Raw genomic sequence first — 18,413 nt, 5'->3', positions numbered from 1 at the left:
ACAAAGGCTTTATCAGCGTGATTACACAGCTGTAGCCCACACACAATGACCTCCTTTCATTGGCAACTACACACTTCTACTTTCACCTGTGTGTGTGTGTTCAATGAATAATCAGTCTTTGTGTCTTTTTTATCGGCCTTAAACAGCTTGTTGTTTTTCTGTGTCGTGTCAGCAACACGTTAAGACTTCACTTGATGTTGTTGACCACACCTGCGCAAATTAAGGCCAATCTGGCACGCTGGACTTTCCCAAATCATTTTTTTAGATCTTTAAGATGGAAACTGTAGCTGCCATTATGATGTTTTCAAATGAGCGTAAATCCTGAACTACAGAAAGTATTTCAATGGTTGGAATCTGTGCTTTTGCATGATATACTCATTACTAATGCCATCTAATTAGTTACTATGGTCATTTAATTAGTTACTATGGTCACCTAACTAGTTACTATGGTAAAATAATTAGTTCCTGTGATGATCTAATTAGTTACTGTAGTAATCTAACAGCAGCTTAGACGAGGAGAGTGTTTCCAGAGCCTGAAATGTGGGTGTCAGGGACAGACGAGGAAGGAGATTTTTACAACAAAGTTCTAAAGCTTAGTGATATTTCAGATGTATAACAGATTGTATATTTATTTCACTGTTTGTTGCGTATGTGTATATATATATATATATATATATATATATATATATATATATATATATATATATATGTATATATTAGATTAGATAGTACTTTATATACATGTGGGCAGCACGATGGAACAGGGGTAGTGCGTCTGCCTCACAATACAAAGGTCCTGAGTAGTCCTGGGTTCAATCCCAGGCTGGGGATCTTTCTGTGTGGAGTTTGCATGTTTTCCCCGTGACTGCGTGGGTTCCCTCCGGGTACTCGGCTTTGTCCCACCTCCCAAAAACATGCACCTGGCGATAGGTTGATTGGCAACACTAAATTGGCCCTAGTGTGTGAATGTGAGTGTTAATGTTGTCTGTCTATCTGTGTTGGCCCTGCGATGAGGTGATTCGTCCAGGGTGTACACCGTCTTCCGCCCGAATGCAGCTGAGATAGGCTCCAGCGACCCCAAAAAAGGGACAAGCAGTAGAAAATGGATGGATATGTCTATACGAATATATGCATATGCATGTATACATATATATATATATTTGTCATTTATTTAAGAAAATGTTTCCAGACCTTTATGTTTCAAAATAGGCCATTTTTCAGTAAGTAATTGTATTCAATATAAAAGTATATGTATATAAATATATATTAGAAGAAAACCGACATTTCTCAGGATGTTATATACATATATATATATATATATATATATATATATATATATATATATATATATATATATATATATATATATATATATATGTGTGTGTGTGTGTATCAGTTTTTTTTGTTTTAAGAAATATTTCCAGACTTTTTGTTGTAAAATGTTATGATCCAGAAAAAAAAAAAGTAAAGATGCCATTTGTCAGGATGTTGTTTTTCCAAGTAATTGTATTCCATTTTTAGGTAAAAAGAAACTTAATTTTTATACAAACATTTGTAGGAAAAATAAATAAAATGACTTGTGGAAAGTTTTTAAAAAGTGGCAAATGTAATATAGTATAATATTTGTGATACATTTCAGTCGGACTGCGTGAACTACGTGAAGATGGTCCATCACTGGAACCGCACACATTTGTACGCGTGTGGCACGGGAGCCTTCCATCCCACTTGTGCCTACGTGGAGGTGGGCCACAGGATGGAGGTGAGACTACTAAACAGTTCAATAAGTTTATAAGACTTGACGTGTCCTTCCTGTCAGGACCAGGTGTTCAGGATGGATTCTTCCAGTGTGGAAGACGGCAAAGGCAAAAGTCCGTACGACCCTCGTCATCATTCTGCCTCCGTGCTGATCGGTAACGATGTCATCTCCCGTCTGCTTTTATCACGACGCCTTATTAAAACTCTTGTTCCGCAGGCGACGAGTTGTATGCGGGTGTAGCCACGGACTTGATGGGGCGAGACTTTACCATCTTCCGAAGTTTGGGCAGACGTCCTTCCATCCGCACGGAGCAACACGACTCGCGTTGGCTCAACGGTGAACGTTTGGCAACTTTGGGTCATGGCCAGGACACAAATTGTTGACTTGTCTTGTTGCACGTCTTCCAGAGCCAAAGTTTGTCGGCTCTTTTTGGGTTCCGGAGAGCGAGAACCCCGACGACGACAAAGTTTTCTTCTTCTTCCGGGAGACGGCAGTGGAGGGCCAAGGACTTGGAAAGTCTACGTACTCGCGCATCGGACAACTGTGCAGGGTGACTTCCTCTACTACTGCTGCCAGCCAATTAGTCTGTTCCAGGGTCATTTTACACCATCACAATCTTAACGGTCTTAAAAGTGTAAAAAAAAAGTGATGTTTAAAATGTCGCATGCTGGATTTGGTCAGAAGGACATTTTTAAGTAGATAAACTAATAAAATACATTTATAAAAAATTAATATATATTTGTAAAACATTAAATATTTCAAAACATTTCTTTAATGAAACATTTTTTTACATACATTTAAAAATAATACAAAAATTAATTTGGTATAATTTAAAAAAATGAATAAAACAAAAATCATTTGAAAAAAATTTATTCAAAAAATGTATCCCGCCTTCCGCCCGATTGTAGCTGAGATAGGCGCCAGCGCCCCCCGCGACCCCAAAAGGGAATAAGCGGTAGAAAATGGATGGATGGATGGATGGATGTATTCATAACGTTTTATGTATGCATATTTTCAGCAGTAGTTTTTTGTTTTTTTTTACATTTTCCGTAAAAAAACTATACTCTTTTTAAACATATTTTTGTTGAAATGGATATATTTTCAATATACAAAAATCAATAAAAATGTTATCTGTAGAATAAAACATTCATTTTCAAGGGAAACAAATCTGCAACGTTTTCAGTAAAACAAAACGATTATTTTGTGTTTGAATTTTTTTGGGCATTTGTTTATACATTTTATGTAAAAAGCTAAAATTAAATTTAAATATATATTTTTCAAGTATTTATTTTTGAAATATGTCTTACAAAAATGTTGTGTTTGTATATTTTGAAGAATTACTTTTTTTTATACTTTAGGCAAAATATATTTTTGAGAAAAATTATTCACTTTCACAGAAAAAAAAAATCCTGCAATGTTTTTAGTAAAATAAAACATCATTATTTTGTGTGTTCATATTTTTAGTCATTTGTTTTTACATTTTCGGTAAAAAGCTATAAGTGGTAGGAAATGGATGGATGTTTTGCTGCTCCATGTAAATAATAATTGAAGTTTCTATGGTTGTCGTCACACTTTTCCCCTTTGCCAGTATTGTTGTATAGTAGTCTGGCATCCCGTTAAGAGTAAAAGAGGAAAAAACAAAAAGTAAAAGAGCTTTTAAACATTTCTGAGGCTCCACTTTATGGTTGTAACTATTCCTGGTCTCCATGGTAACAGAGTGTTCCTTGCAGAACGACATGGGCGGTCAGAGAAGTCTGGTGAACAAGTGGACCACCTTCCTCAAAACGCGTCTGATCTGCTCGGTGCCGGGGGCCGACGGCGGCGACACCTACTTTGATGAACTGCGTGAGTCAGCCATCTTGTTTGTGCAGCTGCATCTTTGTCAGGTCATGTGAGCCGCCTGGCGTTAAACGGGAATATTAGCGCACCCCTTAGGCCACTATTTCTACCACTTTAATAAACAAAGACTCAATATTTCTAAACTGTTATAAAAGACATGTGACCTCGATATTTCACTTCCTGCTTGATGTGAAATGAATTATTAGTCATTTGCTTTGGATGGGGATGTTTTTTTAATGCATCAATATACTTTTTTTTTAATTAGTGTAATTTAAACGAATTGTACTTTTTAAAAATCAAAATAAGGTATAATTTTAAAGGGAAAATTTGACTTTTCTTTTAAGAAAAAAAAAATTAAAGAAATTATATATTTGGCAAATTCAATTATTAATTACTCTGGGGTAAAAAAAAACAATATTTTTAGGTAAAACATTTCCATATATATATATATATATATATATATATATATATATATATATATATATATATATATATATATATATATATATATATATACTCCTCTCTGAGCTGCAACCTTATCGTGGTAGAGGAGTTTGCGTATCCCAATGATCCTAGGAGCTATGTTGTCCGGGGGCATAAAGCCCCCTGGTAGGGTCTCCCAAGGCAAACAGGTTCTAGGTGAGGGATCAGACAAAGAGCAGCTCGAAGACCTCTATGAAGAAGACAAAACATGGACCCAGATTTCCCTCGCCCGGAGGCAACGTGGGTCACCCCTCCAATGGGCTCACCACCCATAGCAGGGGCCATAGAGGTCGGGTGCAATGTGAGCTGGGCGGCAGCCGAAGGCAGGGCACTTGGCGGTCCGATCCTCGGCTACAGAAGCTAGCTCTTGGGACGTGGAACGTCACGTCACTGGGGGGAAAAGAGCCTGAGCTAGTGCGCGAAGTCGAGAAATTCCGGCTGGATATAGTCGGACTCACTTCGACGCACAGCAAGGGCTCTGGAACCACTTCTCTCGAGAGGGATTGGACCCTCTTCCACTCTGGCGTTGCCGGCAGTGAGAGGCGACGGGCTGGGGTGGCAATTCTTGTTTCCCCCCGGTTCAAAGCCTGCACGTTGGAGTTCAACCCGGTGGACGAAAGGGTAGCCTCCCTCCGCCTTCGGGTGGGGGGACGGGTCCTGACTGTTGTTTGTGCTTATGCACCAAACAGCAGTTCAGAGTACCCACCCTTTTTGGGAACACTCGAGGGAGTACTGGAAAGTGCTCCCCCGGGTGATTCCCTTGTCCTACTGGGGGACTTCAACGCTCACGTTGGCAACGACAGTGAAACCTGGAGAGGCGTGATTGGGAAGAATGGCCGCCCGGATCTGAACCCGAGTGGTGTTTTGTTATTGGACTTTTGTGCTCGTCACAGTTTGTCCATAACAAACACCATGTTCAAACATAAGGGTGTCCATATGTGCACTTGGCACCAGGACACCCTAGGCCGCAGTTCCATGATCGACTTTGTAGTTGTGTCATCGGATTTGCGGCCTCATGTTTTGGACACTCGGGTGAAAAGAGGGGCGGAGCTTTCTACCGATCACCACCTGGTGGTGAGTTGGCTGCGATGGTGGGGGAGAATGCCGGACAGACCTGGCAGGCCCAAACGCATTGTGAGAGTCTGCTGGGAACGTCTGGCACTGTCTCCTGTCAGACAAAGTTTCAATTCCCACCTCCGGAAGAACTTTGAACATGTCACGAGGGAGGTGCTGGACATTGAGTCCGAGTGGACCATGTTCCGCACCTCTATTGTCGAGGCGGCAGATCGGAGCTGTGGCCGCAAGGTAGTTGGTGCCTGTCGGGGCGGCAATCCTAAAACCCCTTGGTGGACACCAGCGGTGAGGGATGCCGTCAAGCTGAAGAAGGAGTCCTATCGGGTCCTTTTGGCTCATAGGACTCCGGAGGCAGTGGACAGGTACCGACAGGCCAAGCGGTGTGCAGCTTCAGCGGTCGCGGAGGCAAAAACTCGGACATGGGAGGAGTTCGGGGAAGCCATGGAAAACGACTTCCGGACGGTTTCAAAGCGATTCTGGACCACCGTCCGCCGCCTCAGGAAGGGGAAGCAATGCACTATCAAAACCGTGTATGGTGCGGATGGTGTTCTGCTGACCTCAACTGCGGATGTTGTGGATAGGTGGAAGGAATACTTCGAAGACCTCCTCAATCCCACCAACACGTCTTCCTATGAGGAAGCAGTGCCTGGGGAATCTGTGGTGGACTCTCCTATTTCTGGGGCTGAGGTCGCTGAGGTAGTTAAAAAGCTCCTCGGTGCCAAGGCCCCAGGGGTGGACGAGATCCGCCCGGAGTTCCTTAAGGCTTTGGATGCTGTGGGGCTGTCTTGGTTGACAAGACTTTGCAGCATCGCGGGAACATCGAGGGCGGTACCTCTGGATTGGCAGACCGGGGTGGTGGTTCCTCTCTTTAAGAAGGGGGACCGGAGGGTGTGTTCCAACTATCGTGGGATCACACTCCTCAGACTTCCCGGTAAGGTTTATTCAGGTGTACTGGAGAGGAGGTTACGTCGGATAGTCGAACCTCGGATTCAGGAGGAACAGTGTGGTTTTCGTCCTGGTCGTGGAACTGTGGACCAGCTCTATACTCTCGGCAGGGTTCTTGAGGGTGCATGGGAGTTTGGCCAACCAGTCTACATGTGCTTTGTGGACTTGGAGAAGGCATTTGACCGTGTCCCTCGGGGAGTCCTGTGGGGAGTGCTCAGAGAGTATGGGGTATCGGACTGTCTTATTGTGGCGGTTCGTTCCCTGTACGATCAGTGCCAGAGCTTGGTCCGCATTGCCGGCAGTAAGTCGAACACATTTCCAGTGAGGGTTGGACTCCGCCAAGGCTGTCCTTTGTCACCGATTCTGTTCATAACTTTTATGGACAGAATTTCTAGGCGCAGTCAAGGCGTTGAGGGGTTCCGGTTTGGTAACCGCAGGATTAGGTCTCTGTTTTTTGCAGATGATGTGGTCCTGATGGCTTCATCTTGCCGGGATCTTCAGCTCTCGCTGGATCGGTTCGCAGCCGAGTGTGAAGCGACCGGAATGAGAATCAGCACCTCCAAGTCCGAGTCCATGGTTCTCGCCCGGAAAAGGGTGGAATGACATCTCCGGGTTGGGGAGGAGACCCTGCCCCAAGTGGAGGAGTTCAAGTACCTAGGAGTCTTGTTCACGAGTGAGGGAAGAGTGGATCGTGAGATCGACAGGCGGATCGGTGCGGCGTCTTCAGTAATGCGGACGTTGTACCGATCCGTTGTGGTGAAGAAGGAGCTGAGCCGGAAGGCAAAGCTCTCAATTTACCGGTCGATCTACGTTCCCATCCTCACCTATGGTCATGAGCTTTGAGTCATGACCGAAAGGATAAGATCACGGGTACAAGCGGCCGAAATGAGTTTCCTCCGCCGTGTGGCGGGGCTCTCCCTTAGAGATAGGGTGAGAAGCTCTGCCATCCGGGAGGGACTCAAAGTAAAGCCGCTGCTCCTTCACATCGAGAGGAGCCAGATGAGGAGGTTCGGGCATCTGGTCAGGATGCCACCCGAACGCCTCCCTAGGGAGGTGTTTAGGGCACGTCCAACCGGTAGGAGGCCACGGGGAAGACCCAGGACACGTTGGGAAGACTATGTCTCCCGGCTGGCCTGGGAACGCCTCGGGATCCCCCGGGAAGAGCTAGACGAAGTGGCTGGGGAGAGTGAAGTCTGGGTTTCCCTGCTTAGGCTGTTGCCCCCGCGACCCGACCTCGGATAAGCGGAAGATGATGGATGGATGGATATATATATACATATATATATATATACATATATATATATATATATATATACATATATATATATATATATATATATATATATATATATATATATATATATATATATATATATATATATAGAGTGGGGCAAAAAAAGTATTTAGTCAGCCACCGAGTGTGCAAGTTCTCCCACTTAAAATGATCACAGAGGTCTGTAATTTTCATCATAGGTACACTTCAACTGTGACTGACTAAACGGGGGCTGACTAAATACTTTTTTGCCCCACTGTGTGTGTGTGTGCGTGTGTGTGTGTGTGTGTGTGTGTGTATATATATATATATATATATACACACACACACACACACAGTATATATATATATATATATATATATATATATACACACACACACACACACACAGTATATATATATATATATATATATATATATATAAGATTTATTTATTATCATTATTAATATTATAAGAAGCAGACTTTGGATAGAAAAAGGTTTGGAAAATTATATTTGGCTGAAAAAGTAACATTAAATAAAAAAAAGTAATTTTTCAAAATGTGCACATTGTACTTAAGAGGAAAAAAGGTGTAATAAGTTTAAGTAAATATATTTGGCGTGAAAAATAATACTTCTGTGTTCAAAAAGGTTTTTTTTTACTTAAAAAAGTAGTATGCTTTGAAGGATAAAGTTATGAAACAAAGAAAATTTGTAAATAAGTAAATTACTCTGATGGGAAACAAATATTTTTATAAACATAGTGAGTACAAAAGTATTTTTTTAGTAGTATGCTTCGAAGTAAAAAAAAGTGTAAAAAAAATATGTATTTTCTGGGGGCATATATATTTATGTAAAATATACATGCATGTATTTAAATGTGCTGAGGGACTTCTCAAATCTTTATTGAAGAAAACATATTTTTAAATGCTCTACCTTTGAAACAAGCGTGTGTGTGTGTGTGTGTCCATCCTCAGGCGACGTATTTTTGCTGCAGACCAGGGACCGAAAGAATCCTCTGGTCTACACAGTCTTCTCCACTTCCAGGTCAGACACACTATTTGTGTGTGTGTGTGTGTGTGTGTGTTCGTTCTTGTATTTCTACCCTTCTTGAGACATCAACAAGGAAAAGTACTTTCCATATGAGGAGGTGTGAACAAGTTCCAATATGGGAAACCATTGCATGTAATAGAGAATGTCTCATTTGAATTCCATAAAAGTGAGGGTGGTCCCAAAAAGGAGGGATTTTTCAAAGTGACTCTGTGTCGCTTTTAAAAGTTCTCCCCCTCCGGCCAATATATGTAATAAGTGTGTGTACGATATTGAAATGTGCCCCTTTTGGCCACAATTAATTTAAAAAAATAAAATGTTTATGTATATACTGTAATAACTTGAAGTAAATAATTAAGATTAAAAATAGCAATTACAAACATAATACAAATTTACAAAAAGCTTACCTTTTTTATATTTGCATAGTACGTGTATAATATTAATGTAGTAAATACAAATCTTTATATATTTAGAAAGGGTGGTCCTAAAGAGGTAGGCGTATTTTTGGAGGTCTCAGGAAGGTCTCAAATACAAGAATGGGTGTGTGTAATGTGTGTGTGTTGTACCTCACCCTTCTCTCCCTGTCCCCCAGCAGCAGTGTATTTAAAGGCTCAGCGGTGTGTCTTTACTCCATGAATGACATCCGGAGGGCCTTCCTGGGGCCTTTTGCTCACAAAGAGGGGCCCAACTACCAGTGGGTTCCCTTCCAGGGAAAAGTGCCTTATCCACGCCCTGGAATGGTATGTGTGTGTGTGTGTGTGTGCCATCAGTAGTACAGTTTACATTTCCACCTGGTTGCACTAATGGCAGTGACAACTATTGTATTGTTCTTTAAACAAGTGTCAGAGGTCAGTGGCATGTAGAGAAGAGTTAAATATGCATTTGAATAAGTACTCCGTACAGTGTCTGTAGCTTTAATGTTGTCTCCAAGAAGGATTTTATCCGCTTTTTTGACATCAACTGTGCACTTGTCCAAACTCATACATCTACAATAAGGAGCGGGACAGGAGGACACAAAAGTTAGCAACACGAGCGTAGCTACGTGCGCTGAAGTACTAATATTAAACTCAGGTCAACAGCAGCGTCATGCTGGGTTAGCATACTTGCTAAAGAAAAATACAATCATAAATATATATATTAGGGCTGGGCAACGATTAAAATGTTTAATCGTAGTTAATCGCACTATTTCTCCGATTAATCGCGATTAACTGCATTGTATACGCAAAGCCCAATAATGAATTCAAAAGTAGTGTGTAGTGCACCTTTATTGGAATATTCTCCCACATGAACAAAAGCGCCAGAACATTTGTTGTGCAAACACAATTTAAATCAGTCCTTGTTAAACAGTAACAGTTGAATAGCATATTTTATGAAAATCAACTAAAAAAATGTAAATACAAACATTTAAGCTTATTGCCACTGCCAGGGTATTTAAGTTATCCTGTTTGTTATGGAAAATAAATATAATCTACATACAAATCTCTGAGCCACAATCATAACATCTGAACAGGCAATTTCTGAGGTAACAGCAGAAACATTTTTTTTTATCAGGGATCTTATGTTTAAAAAACCTATATTATAGGTAGTGGGCTGTTTTAAGGAATTTTTGATCAAATTATCCGTGGTAGCAATATTAATAATGTTGTGTTTATTCTGCGTAGTGCACTTAAAATAATTATGACCATATCTAGGAATTGATATGATGGGAATTTTCCGATTGGTTGCTTGGTGCTTTGATAAACTGAACGCATCATATACATGGTACTATATTGTGATGTTATGAGCCAGGGAAAAAAAGAACTACCCTACCCAGCATGCAACAGGAGTGACGAGCATGCGCGGTAGCCCGGTATAGGTTGTGTCGCCATGACGGCATCTTGTATGTTGTGATATGCACGCTCTGAAAGTAAATGTTAAGAACTCAGCCAACACTCCTCGTCTGCATTATTCATAAATAGACAGACAACACATATACTCCGCTGCTTCACAGGCTGCTGGATGTAGCCGGCAAAGTATTCCCATGCTAGCTAGCAGGTCTAGCAAGCACGCGTCATTCAGTCCAAAACGGCCCGATCTATCCACATTCAGAATTGTCTGGCGGTCGTAAGTGATCCCGGAGTGACCACGCTGTAAGCCAGCCATGAAATTTGCAGAGTTGTCCGGTACTTTTGCCAAATGTTATCTTTACCAAGAGCTCCTCGACGCCGAAGCCCATCCGGGCGACGCCATCTTGTTAAGAAAAGGCGTTAACAAAATAAAAGCATGTAAACAACATACGCAAATGTGCGATAAAATAATTGTCGGCGTTAATAGATTGATGAGTTAACTCGTAATTAACGCATTAATTTGCCCACCCCTAATATATATATTTTAAGTGATTGACGGATAATGCGGCAGCGATGACCAAGAAGAACGCGGAGTTGGACTATAATTACATTGGCGGAGTTACCGCCACCTACTGCACCGGAGTTGTAACTACAAGCTCCATTCACAGACAGAGTCCCATTGCTTTTATGAGCGGTTGAGCGAGTCAAAAGACGGAAAAAATAAATAAATATATATATGTATATATATGTGTGTATATATATATATATATATTATATATATATATATATATATATATATATATATATATATATATATATTTGTGGCGGTCGTAAGTCTTTCGTGGCGGGCCACCACAAATAAATGAATGTGGGAAACCCTGATAAATATATATATATATGTATATATATTGTATACATATATATACATATATATATACATACACATATATATGTATATCTATATGTATATACACACACATATATATATATACACACACACATATATATATATATATATAATTGATATATATATATATATATATATATATATATATATATAGAGAGAGAGAGAGAGATACATATATATGCATTTATACAAATACATTTGTGTATGTATACATATATACACATACTGTATATACATATACATACATACAGTATATACTAGGGGTGTAACGGTACGTGTATTTGTATTGAACCGTTTCGGTTCGGTGCGGAGGTGTACCGAACGAGTTTCCACACAGACATATTAAGTAGCATAAACAATACTCAAAATGCCAGACATTTGAGGCATTTAAGAAACTCTGCCCGGACGGCCCCGCAAAAGAGGACCTGTCCAGTGAAAAGAGGACGTGTGGTCCGTCTATCCGAGCCCGATCGCTGCTAGCACCGGACATGGCCTGTTTTGCTAGCATGCTAGCAGCGACTGGGCTAGGATAGAGTGACCATACGTCCTCTTTTCACTGGACAGGTACTATTTTGCGGGGTTCGTCCGGGCAGAGTTTTTTAAAAGCCTCAAATTTTGGTTGCGTGTATAAACAATGTTCAGGGTTAAGAAGGGGTTAAAAAACAAATAGTGCGTGGAGCAGCAGCATTCGTGAGGGAGGGGCAGAGAGCGAGAGAGTTATGAAAAACGTGCATGCGTAGCCAGGCTCTGCTTTTTACCCATAGATTTATCAGATTTTATTTTTTATTATCTCTAGCAGGGGTGTCAAAAGTGTGCCATTTGCGGCCCACAGCTAATGTTTTAAAGGCCCACGGCACATTCCAAAAATACTATTAAAATAAACAAAAACATAACAAAAGTGAAGTAAAAAAGTTTGAAGGTTAAATGTAATTTAGAAAAAGTTGCAATGTTTTTTTTTCTTTCAAACTGTCATTGCTCAAAACATAATATTGAATCAAAATCAATGTTCTTATGAATTATTGACCTATCCAAGGTTCCTATTACTTCACATCAAATATTCCACAAGGAAAAATATTTTTGGTTGAAGATTTTGCAAATTTGGTGAATAAATAACCAAAAAAACTATATTTTGTTGTTTTCTTACTGTACCAAAAATGAACTGAACCGTGACCTCTAAACCGGGGTACGTACCGAACCGAAATTTACCATTACAAAAATTATATACACATACATACATACATATAAATACATAAATATATACTCATAAATAGTATATATACACGCACACACATATATACATAATATATATATATATAAAAATATATAAATACAGTATATATTAACAACAAATATATACATTTATATATAAATAAATATATACATATATGTTAAAATAAATTTATATGCAAACACGCACGCACACACGCACACGCACACACACACAGACACAGACACACACACACACACACACACACACACACACACACACACACACACACACACACACACACACACACACACACACACACACACACACACACAAAATATTGGCCACACTTCATACAATCAGCCTTAGAAAACGCTCTATTTTAAGATGTGTAGCAAAGCCTGTTTTTTGAGGGGGGGTTTTCACCCTGACTGTTTTCCAGCCACTTTAAAAGTAGAGCAAGCAAGAGAGGGAGATGATCATGTTTGGTGAAAAGTAATCTACATCGTGTGTTTGATGGATCCTTCAGTGTCCCAGCAAGACCTTTGGCAGCTTCGAGTCCACCAAAGGCTTCCCGGATGACGTGATCCAGTTCGCGCGACACCACCCTCTGATGTACAACCCGGTCTATCCCATGACCAGACGGCCCGTCTTCGTCAGGACCAACGTGGACTACAGCTTCACGCAGATCACCGTGGACAGAGTCAACGCCGCCGACGGGCAGTATGACGTCATGTTTATCGGAACAGGTAGGATACAGTTTTACTTATATTTAATCTTAATTCTATGGCTTTCATCTAAACCAGGGGTCTCAAACTCAATTTACCTGAGGGCCACTGGATGCATAAACTGGGTGAGGCTGGGCCGCGGGGGTGTATATTGTAGCCTGGAAGAGTTAGGGCTGCATGGGATTCTGGGTATTTGTTCTGTTGTGTTTATGTTGTGTTACGGTGCGGATGTTCTCCCAAAATGTGTTTGTCATTCTTGTTTGGTGTGGGTTCACAGTGTGGCACATATTTGTAACAGTGTTAAAGTATTTTTACGGCCACCCTCAGTGTGACCTGTGTAGCTGTTGATCAAATATGTCTTGTAATAACTCACGTGCGTCTTACATAGCGAGGTACGACATAAACCTGGGCTTGCACGCTGTTAGTGCAGGATGTAGGTGGCGCTAAAGACAGTGTCATCATGGCACCCCCTAAATATTGTTGGTAGGGAGAAAATCGACAGGAATTCTAGAGGATGGGTCCCCTGAATTTCAGGGGTTTCCTGGGAAAATTGGGAGCGTTGGCAAGTATGACGCTGTCGAGCGCCGTTCATATTAATATCGTGGGGTGCACTAGCATTAAATTGTCATATCAAGGTGCGGGCCGCATGTTTGAGACCCCTTATCTAAACCAAGTCCAAACCCTTAAGCTTATGTTTTTGGTCTACTGCCATAAAAACTGCATGGTTCCAGATGTCAGACCTGAATCAACAAAATGTGGACTTTGTCCAACTTTGATGACAAAACCACAAGCAATTTGTACATGTTTTGTAATGCAAATAGGATCCTGATCCAGATTGTGTCAAGTGTATCGGAATTACTTCAAGCTACACAATTCATTTTAGCAAAATCCAGATTCTGGATGCAAGTTAGGCACATTAGTACATTTGTTAGGACTGTATAAACCTTAAAGCAGCAGTGTCCAAATGTTTTGACTTGAGGGCCGCATTGATCTTAAAAAATTTAGCTACATAGATCTTAAAAAATTTAGCTACATATAGTATATACAGACATACACACATACACATATATATATATGTATATATATGTATACACATACACACACACACATATATATGTATACATATACATATAAGCATATATACATATACATACACGTATGTACATACAAACACACACACACACATATATACATATGTTTATGCATACATACATACATACATACACATTAGGGGTGTAACGGTACACAAAAATTTTGGTTCGGTACGTACCTCGGTTTAGAGGTCACGGTTCGGTTCATTTTCGGTACAGTAAGAAAACAACAAAATATACATTTTTGGGTTATTTATTTACCAAATTTGTAAACAATGTCTATCCTTTTAACATTGGGAACACTATATTAATTCTACCCACGTTAATCAACATTAAACTGCCTCAAGTTGTTGCTTTGATTAAATAAAATGACAAAACCTTTCTTCTACATATAAAAAGTGCAACATTAAACAGTTTCAAGTCAACTCATCATGCTTAATTTATTACAGCATTTGGGAAGCCTGTAGTTGACTTTTATTACACACACACACACACACACACACACACACACACACACACTCACGCACACACTGCAAAATGAGCTAACCTAACGCTAAAAGCTAGATAGCGTTCACCTCAACCCAGAACTACTAGAGCTGAGCTGCAGTTTAAGTTTCTAGAATGTCAACGGGCTCATAGTGATGTTTGTAATAGTTGTGACTGGGAAGTGTTTTTTTTATAATTTGGGGAGTGTATGATGTCAGCTGCTCACCTACTAAACACATATCTGCTCATCTCGACGCCGGAGCACTGACAACATGTGCTCTGAATACGCACTGCTGATTGGCTGTTACATCGCTCTGAATACGCACTGCTGATTGGCTGTTGCATCGCTCTGAATACGCACTGCTGATTGGCTTTGTATGTAACCAATCAGATGGTTGTGTGGGCGAGACAATGCTGGGTGCTCACTGCTCATTGTGCGTGTTAAAACTTTAGTTTACAAACTTGTTCGATACACCCTCGTACCGTACCGAAACGGTTCAATACAACTACACGTACCGTTACACGCCTAATACACATACATACATATATATATATATATATATATATATATATATATATATATATATATATATATATATATATATATATATATATATATATGTATATGTATATGTAGGTGTGTGAAAAATCACAAGAGTACTTCATCTCTACAGAACTGTTTCATGAGGGGTTCCCTCAATCATCAGGAGATTTTAATGGAAGCATTCACATACAATGGTTTATATAGAGCACAGAGTGGGTGGGTACAGGCAGGTGTAGGGTGTGGTGATTGGCTCATGTGTTACCTAGGAGGTGTTTCCGTCTGTGGCAGCATGTTGAAATGATTTCACTGCGCTTGTTGAGGGATGATAGATCTGGATGATATATAATAAACAGTTTCTCTTTTAAGCATAGGTTGCATCTTTTATTACCACTGTTGTAAGGTGTGCTGGATGCATGAATTTGCCATGTTATTGAATATTCAACATTATTGTCTTTGAGGTTCCAAATGTGTTTGCTGGGTTCTGTAGAATTCCGCAAAGTCTGGTTTCTAAAGGAGGCGTTGGGGTTATTCCATCTTGTTTTGAACGCTCCTTCGGTTAATCCTACGTACGTGTCGGATGTTTTAATGTCCTTGCGTGTTACCTTTGCTTGGTAAACGACTGATGTCTGTAAACACCCTGCGTTGAGAGGGCAATCAGGTTTCTTGCGACAGTTACATTCCTTATTGGTTTCAGAGTCGTTTAGTCTGGGGGTGGGCAGTCCTTTTGCAATTGCTTTGTTGTGGTTTGAAATGATTTGTTGTATGTTATTCATACAGCTGTAGCTCAATTTAATGTTGTTCTTGTTGAATATTTTTCTTAGGGTGTTGCCTTTGGGGAAGTGTTTGTCGATCAGAGTGAGGAACTTGTGGCCGATATTGGTTAAGACGTTTTTGCTGAATGGCGGATTGTACCAGATGATGTTGTTTCGTTTTCTGCTCTTTTTTGGTTGGTTTCCTGGAGTGGGTTCATAGGTGAGGGTGAAGTTGTATCCGCTTTCATCAAGTGCTTTCTGGTACGGGGGGGTTGCTTGGTCGAATTCAGCTTTGCTAGATGACAGCATCGATAGCCTTTTATCAATTCCGGTAGGTATTCTTTTCGTGGTGGTGGGTGGGTGGTTGCTGTCATGGTGCACGTATTGGAGTGTTGTGTTGGGTTTCGTTAATGGTTGGTAGCTGTTATTTCTCAGGTTGAAAGTGACGTCAAGGAAGTTGACGGTTTGCTTGTTGGCTTCAATCGTGTTCCGTAGGCCGTTTACTTTGAAGATTTGGCATATGCACTTCTTGGTGTTCTCGCTGCTCCTTGGCGAGGCGCGGCACACTGCCAGTCCGTCCATCCATCCATCCATCTATCCGTCCATCCATCCATCCATTTTCTACCGCTTATTCCCTTTTGGTGTCGCCAGCGCGGTAAATACCAAGGTTCAGGTTGAGGCTAGCAAGCTGGGAGAGGAGGAAACTCCCAACGAGTTCACACGTTTCTGCTCCGTCAAAACTCCCCATAGTAACGTCAAATGTTGAATTGTTCTTTTTTTGCCATGGTGTACTGTTGCGGATGAGTATGGAGTTCATTGCGTGGATGATGATGTTTCTTTCGTTGCCTGTGATTGAGTCGTAGTCCGAGGCGAAGTTTAGTGCTTGGGTCAGTAGGTCTTGTGTGATGGAAGGGTATATATATATATATATATATATATATATATATATATATATATACATATATACATACATATATATAATATATATATATATATATATATATATATATATATATATATATATATATATATACATATACATATATATATATATATATGTCTTAATTGGATTATCCAGCGAATAGTGCAGGAAACCGTGGTAGAGCGCAATATGTATGTGTGGGAAAAACCACAAGACTTCTTCATCTCTACAGAACTGTTTCATGAGAGGTTCCCTCAATCGTCAGGAGATTTGAGGGAACCCCTCATGAAACAGTGCTGTAGAGATGAAGTAAACTTTTCCCACACATACATATACATATATATACATACATACATGTATATATATATATATATATATATATATATATATATATATCTATATATATATATATATATATATATATATACATACATACATGTATATATATATATATATATATATATATATATACATACACACATATATATATATATATATATATATATATATATATATACATACACATATATATATATATATATATATATATGCAGACACATTATATATACATACAAATACATATATACATACAAATATATATACATATATCATTACTATTTTACTTCTTACTCTTAAAAAAAAGTTAAAAAAAAATACATATTTTATTAAGGCCTTTCAAAGTTAACGGATGTAATGAATCTAATAAAAAAAGATTGCATTACTTTTGTATAAACGAAGATTAATCACAAAATGGTATTTTACCTTAACAGATGTTTACTTGAGGCAGTACGGGTTACTTTATAGTACATTTAACTATGATAGTAAGTCTTTTATTACAAATACTGTATTTTTCTGACCATATGGTGCACCGTATTAAAAGGGGTCATATTATTTTTAAGTATATAAAAGACTTCCTTGTGGTCTACATAACATGTCATGCTGGTTCTTTGGTCAAAATGTCCGTCTTTATGTCGCTTTCTGACCGTCTCTTAAGTATGCACCCTTTATTTACATGCCTTCACTTCCACAGTGTCTTCTCACCGTCATTTTTGTTGTACTGCTAGTTTTTAGCGCTTGCATAGCGAGTCTACTGACATATATAAGCTAGAAGTGTACGCTACCAATAAGACGATAGAGAAAACAAATTAGCTTATTAGCAAACTACTATGGTGGACACGTGCACATTTTCAGGACTTATAAAGATCCCAAAAACATGTTGAAGCACAGTACGTCTGACTACGCCAGCCATAATGCTCCGACAATTTAACATAGCTTACCAAAGTTGTACTAAAATATTTTGACACATTTTCAAGTGCGGTGTGTCAATGAAACATCACATTTTTGGTGTTGCCTGCTTACGGGTACTCTCTAGCATAATTTATTGACTACGGCGCGGACTATTATGGTAAACACATGCAGATTTTAAGAACGTATGCAGATCCCAAATACACATCAGCCAGTACCAATAGGTAAGACAAATTGTTTTTTCTTAATATTGCGAAACAAAACACCAGATATGTCTTCTAATAGGTGACACATGGTAGAGGATTA

The 18,413-nt window shown here is 39.6% G+C and overlaps 1 protein-coding gene and 1 pseudogene across 2 annotated transcripts in view; one reads left to right on the top strand and one right to left on the bottom strand.

Moving 5' to 3' along the window:
* LOC133544461 (suppressor of tumorigenicity 14 protein homolog) overlaps nt 1–18,413 on the bottom strand; it is a 480,364-nt pseudogene that overhangs the window by 7,368 nt on the left and 454,583 nt on the right.
* Nucleotides 1,646–18,413, top strand: part of LOC133544462 (semaphorin-3A-like) — a 28,654-nt gene continuing 11,886 nt past the window's right edge. Inside the window, exons 1-8 of one of the 2 annotated variants that reach the window (XM_061889805.1) lie at nt 1,646–1,759; nt 1,823–1,910; nt 1,973–2,092; nt 2,164–2,306; nt 3,487–3,601; nt 8,327–8,396; nt 8,995–9,139; nt 12,869–13,088. In XM_061889805.1, coding sequence (XP_061745789.1) covers nt 1,664–1,759; nt 1,823–1,910; nt 1,973–2,092; nt 2,164–2,306; nt 3,487–3,601; nt 8,327–8,396; nt 8,995–9,139; nt 12,869–13,088 — 997 coding nt within the window. In that variant the 5' untranslated portion in view covers nt 1,646–1,663. Of the gene's footprint in view, nt 1,760–1,816; nt 1,911–1,972; nt 2,093–2,163; nt 2,307–3,486; nt 3,602–8,326; nt 8,397–8,994; nt 9,140–12,868; nt 13,089–18,413 lie in introns of both variants that reach the window. The other variant, XM_061889804.1, reaches the window with a different exon arrangement.

The sequence above is a fragment of the Nerophis ophidion genome, linkage group LG27 (genome assembly GCF_033978795.1).
Source record: "Nerophis ophidion isolate RoL-2023_Sa linkage group LG27, RoL_Noph_v1.0, whole genome shotgun sequence".
NCBI classification, from domain to species: Eukaryota; Metazoa; Chordata; class Actinopteri; order Syngnathiformes; family Syngnathidae; genus Nerophis; species Nerophis ophidion.
This window is presented reverse-complemented; position numbering and strand designations above follow the sequence as displayed.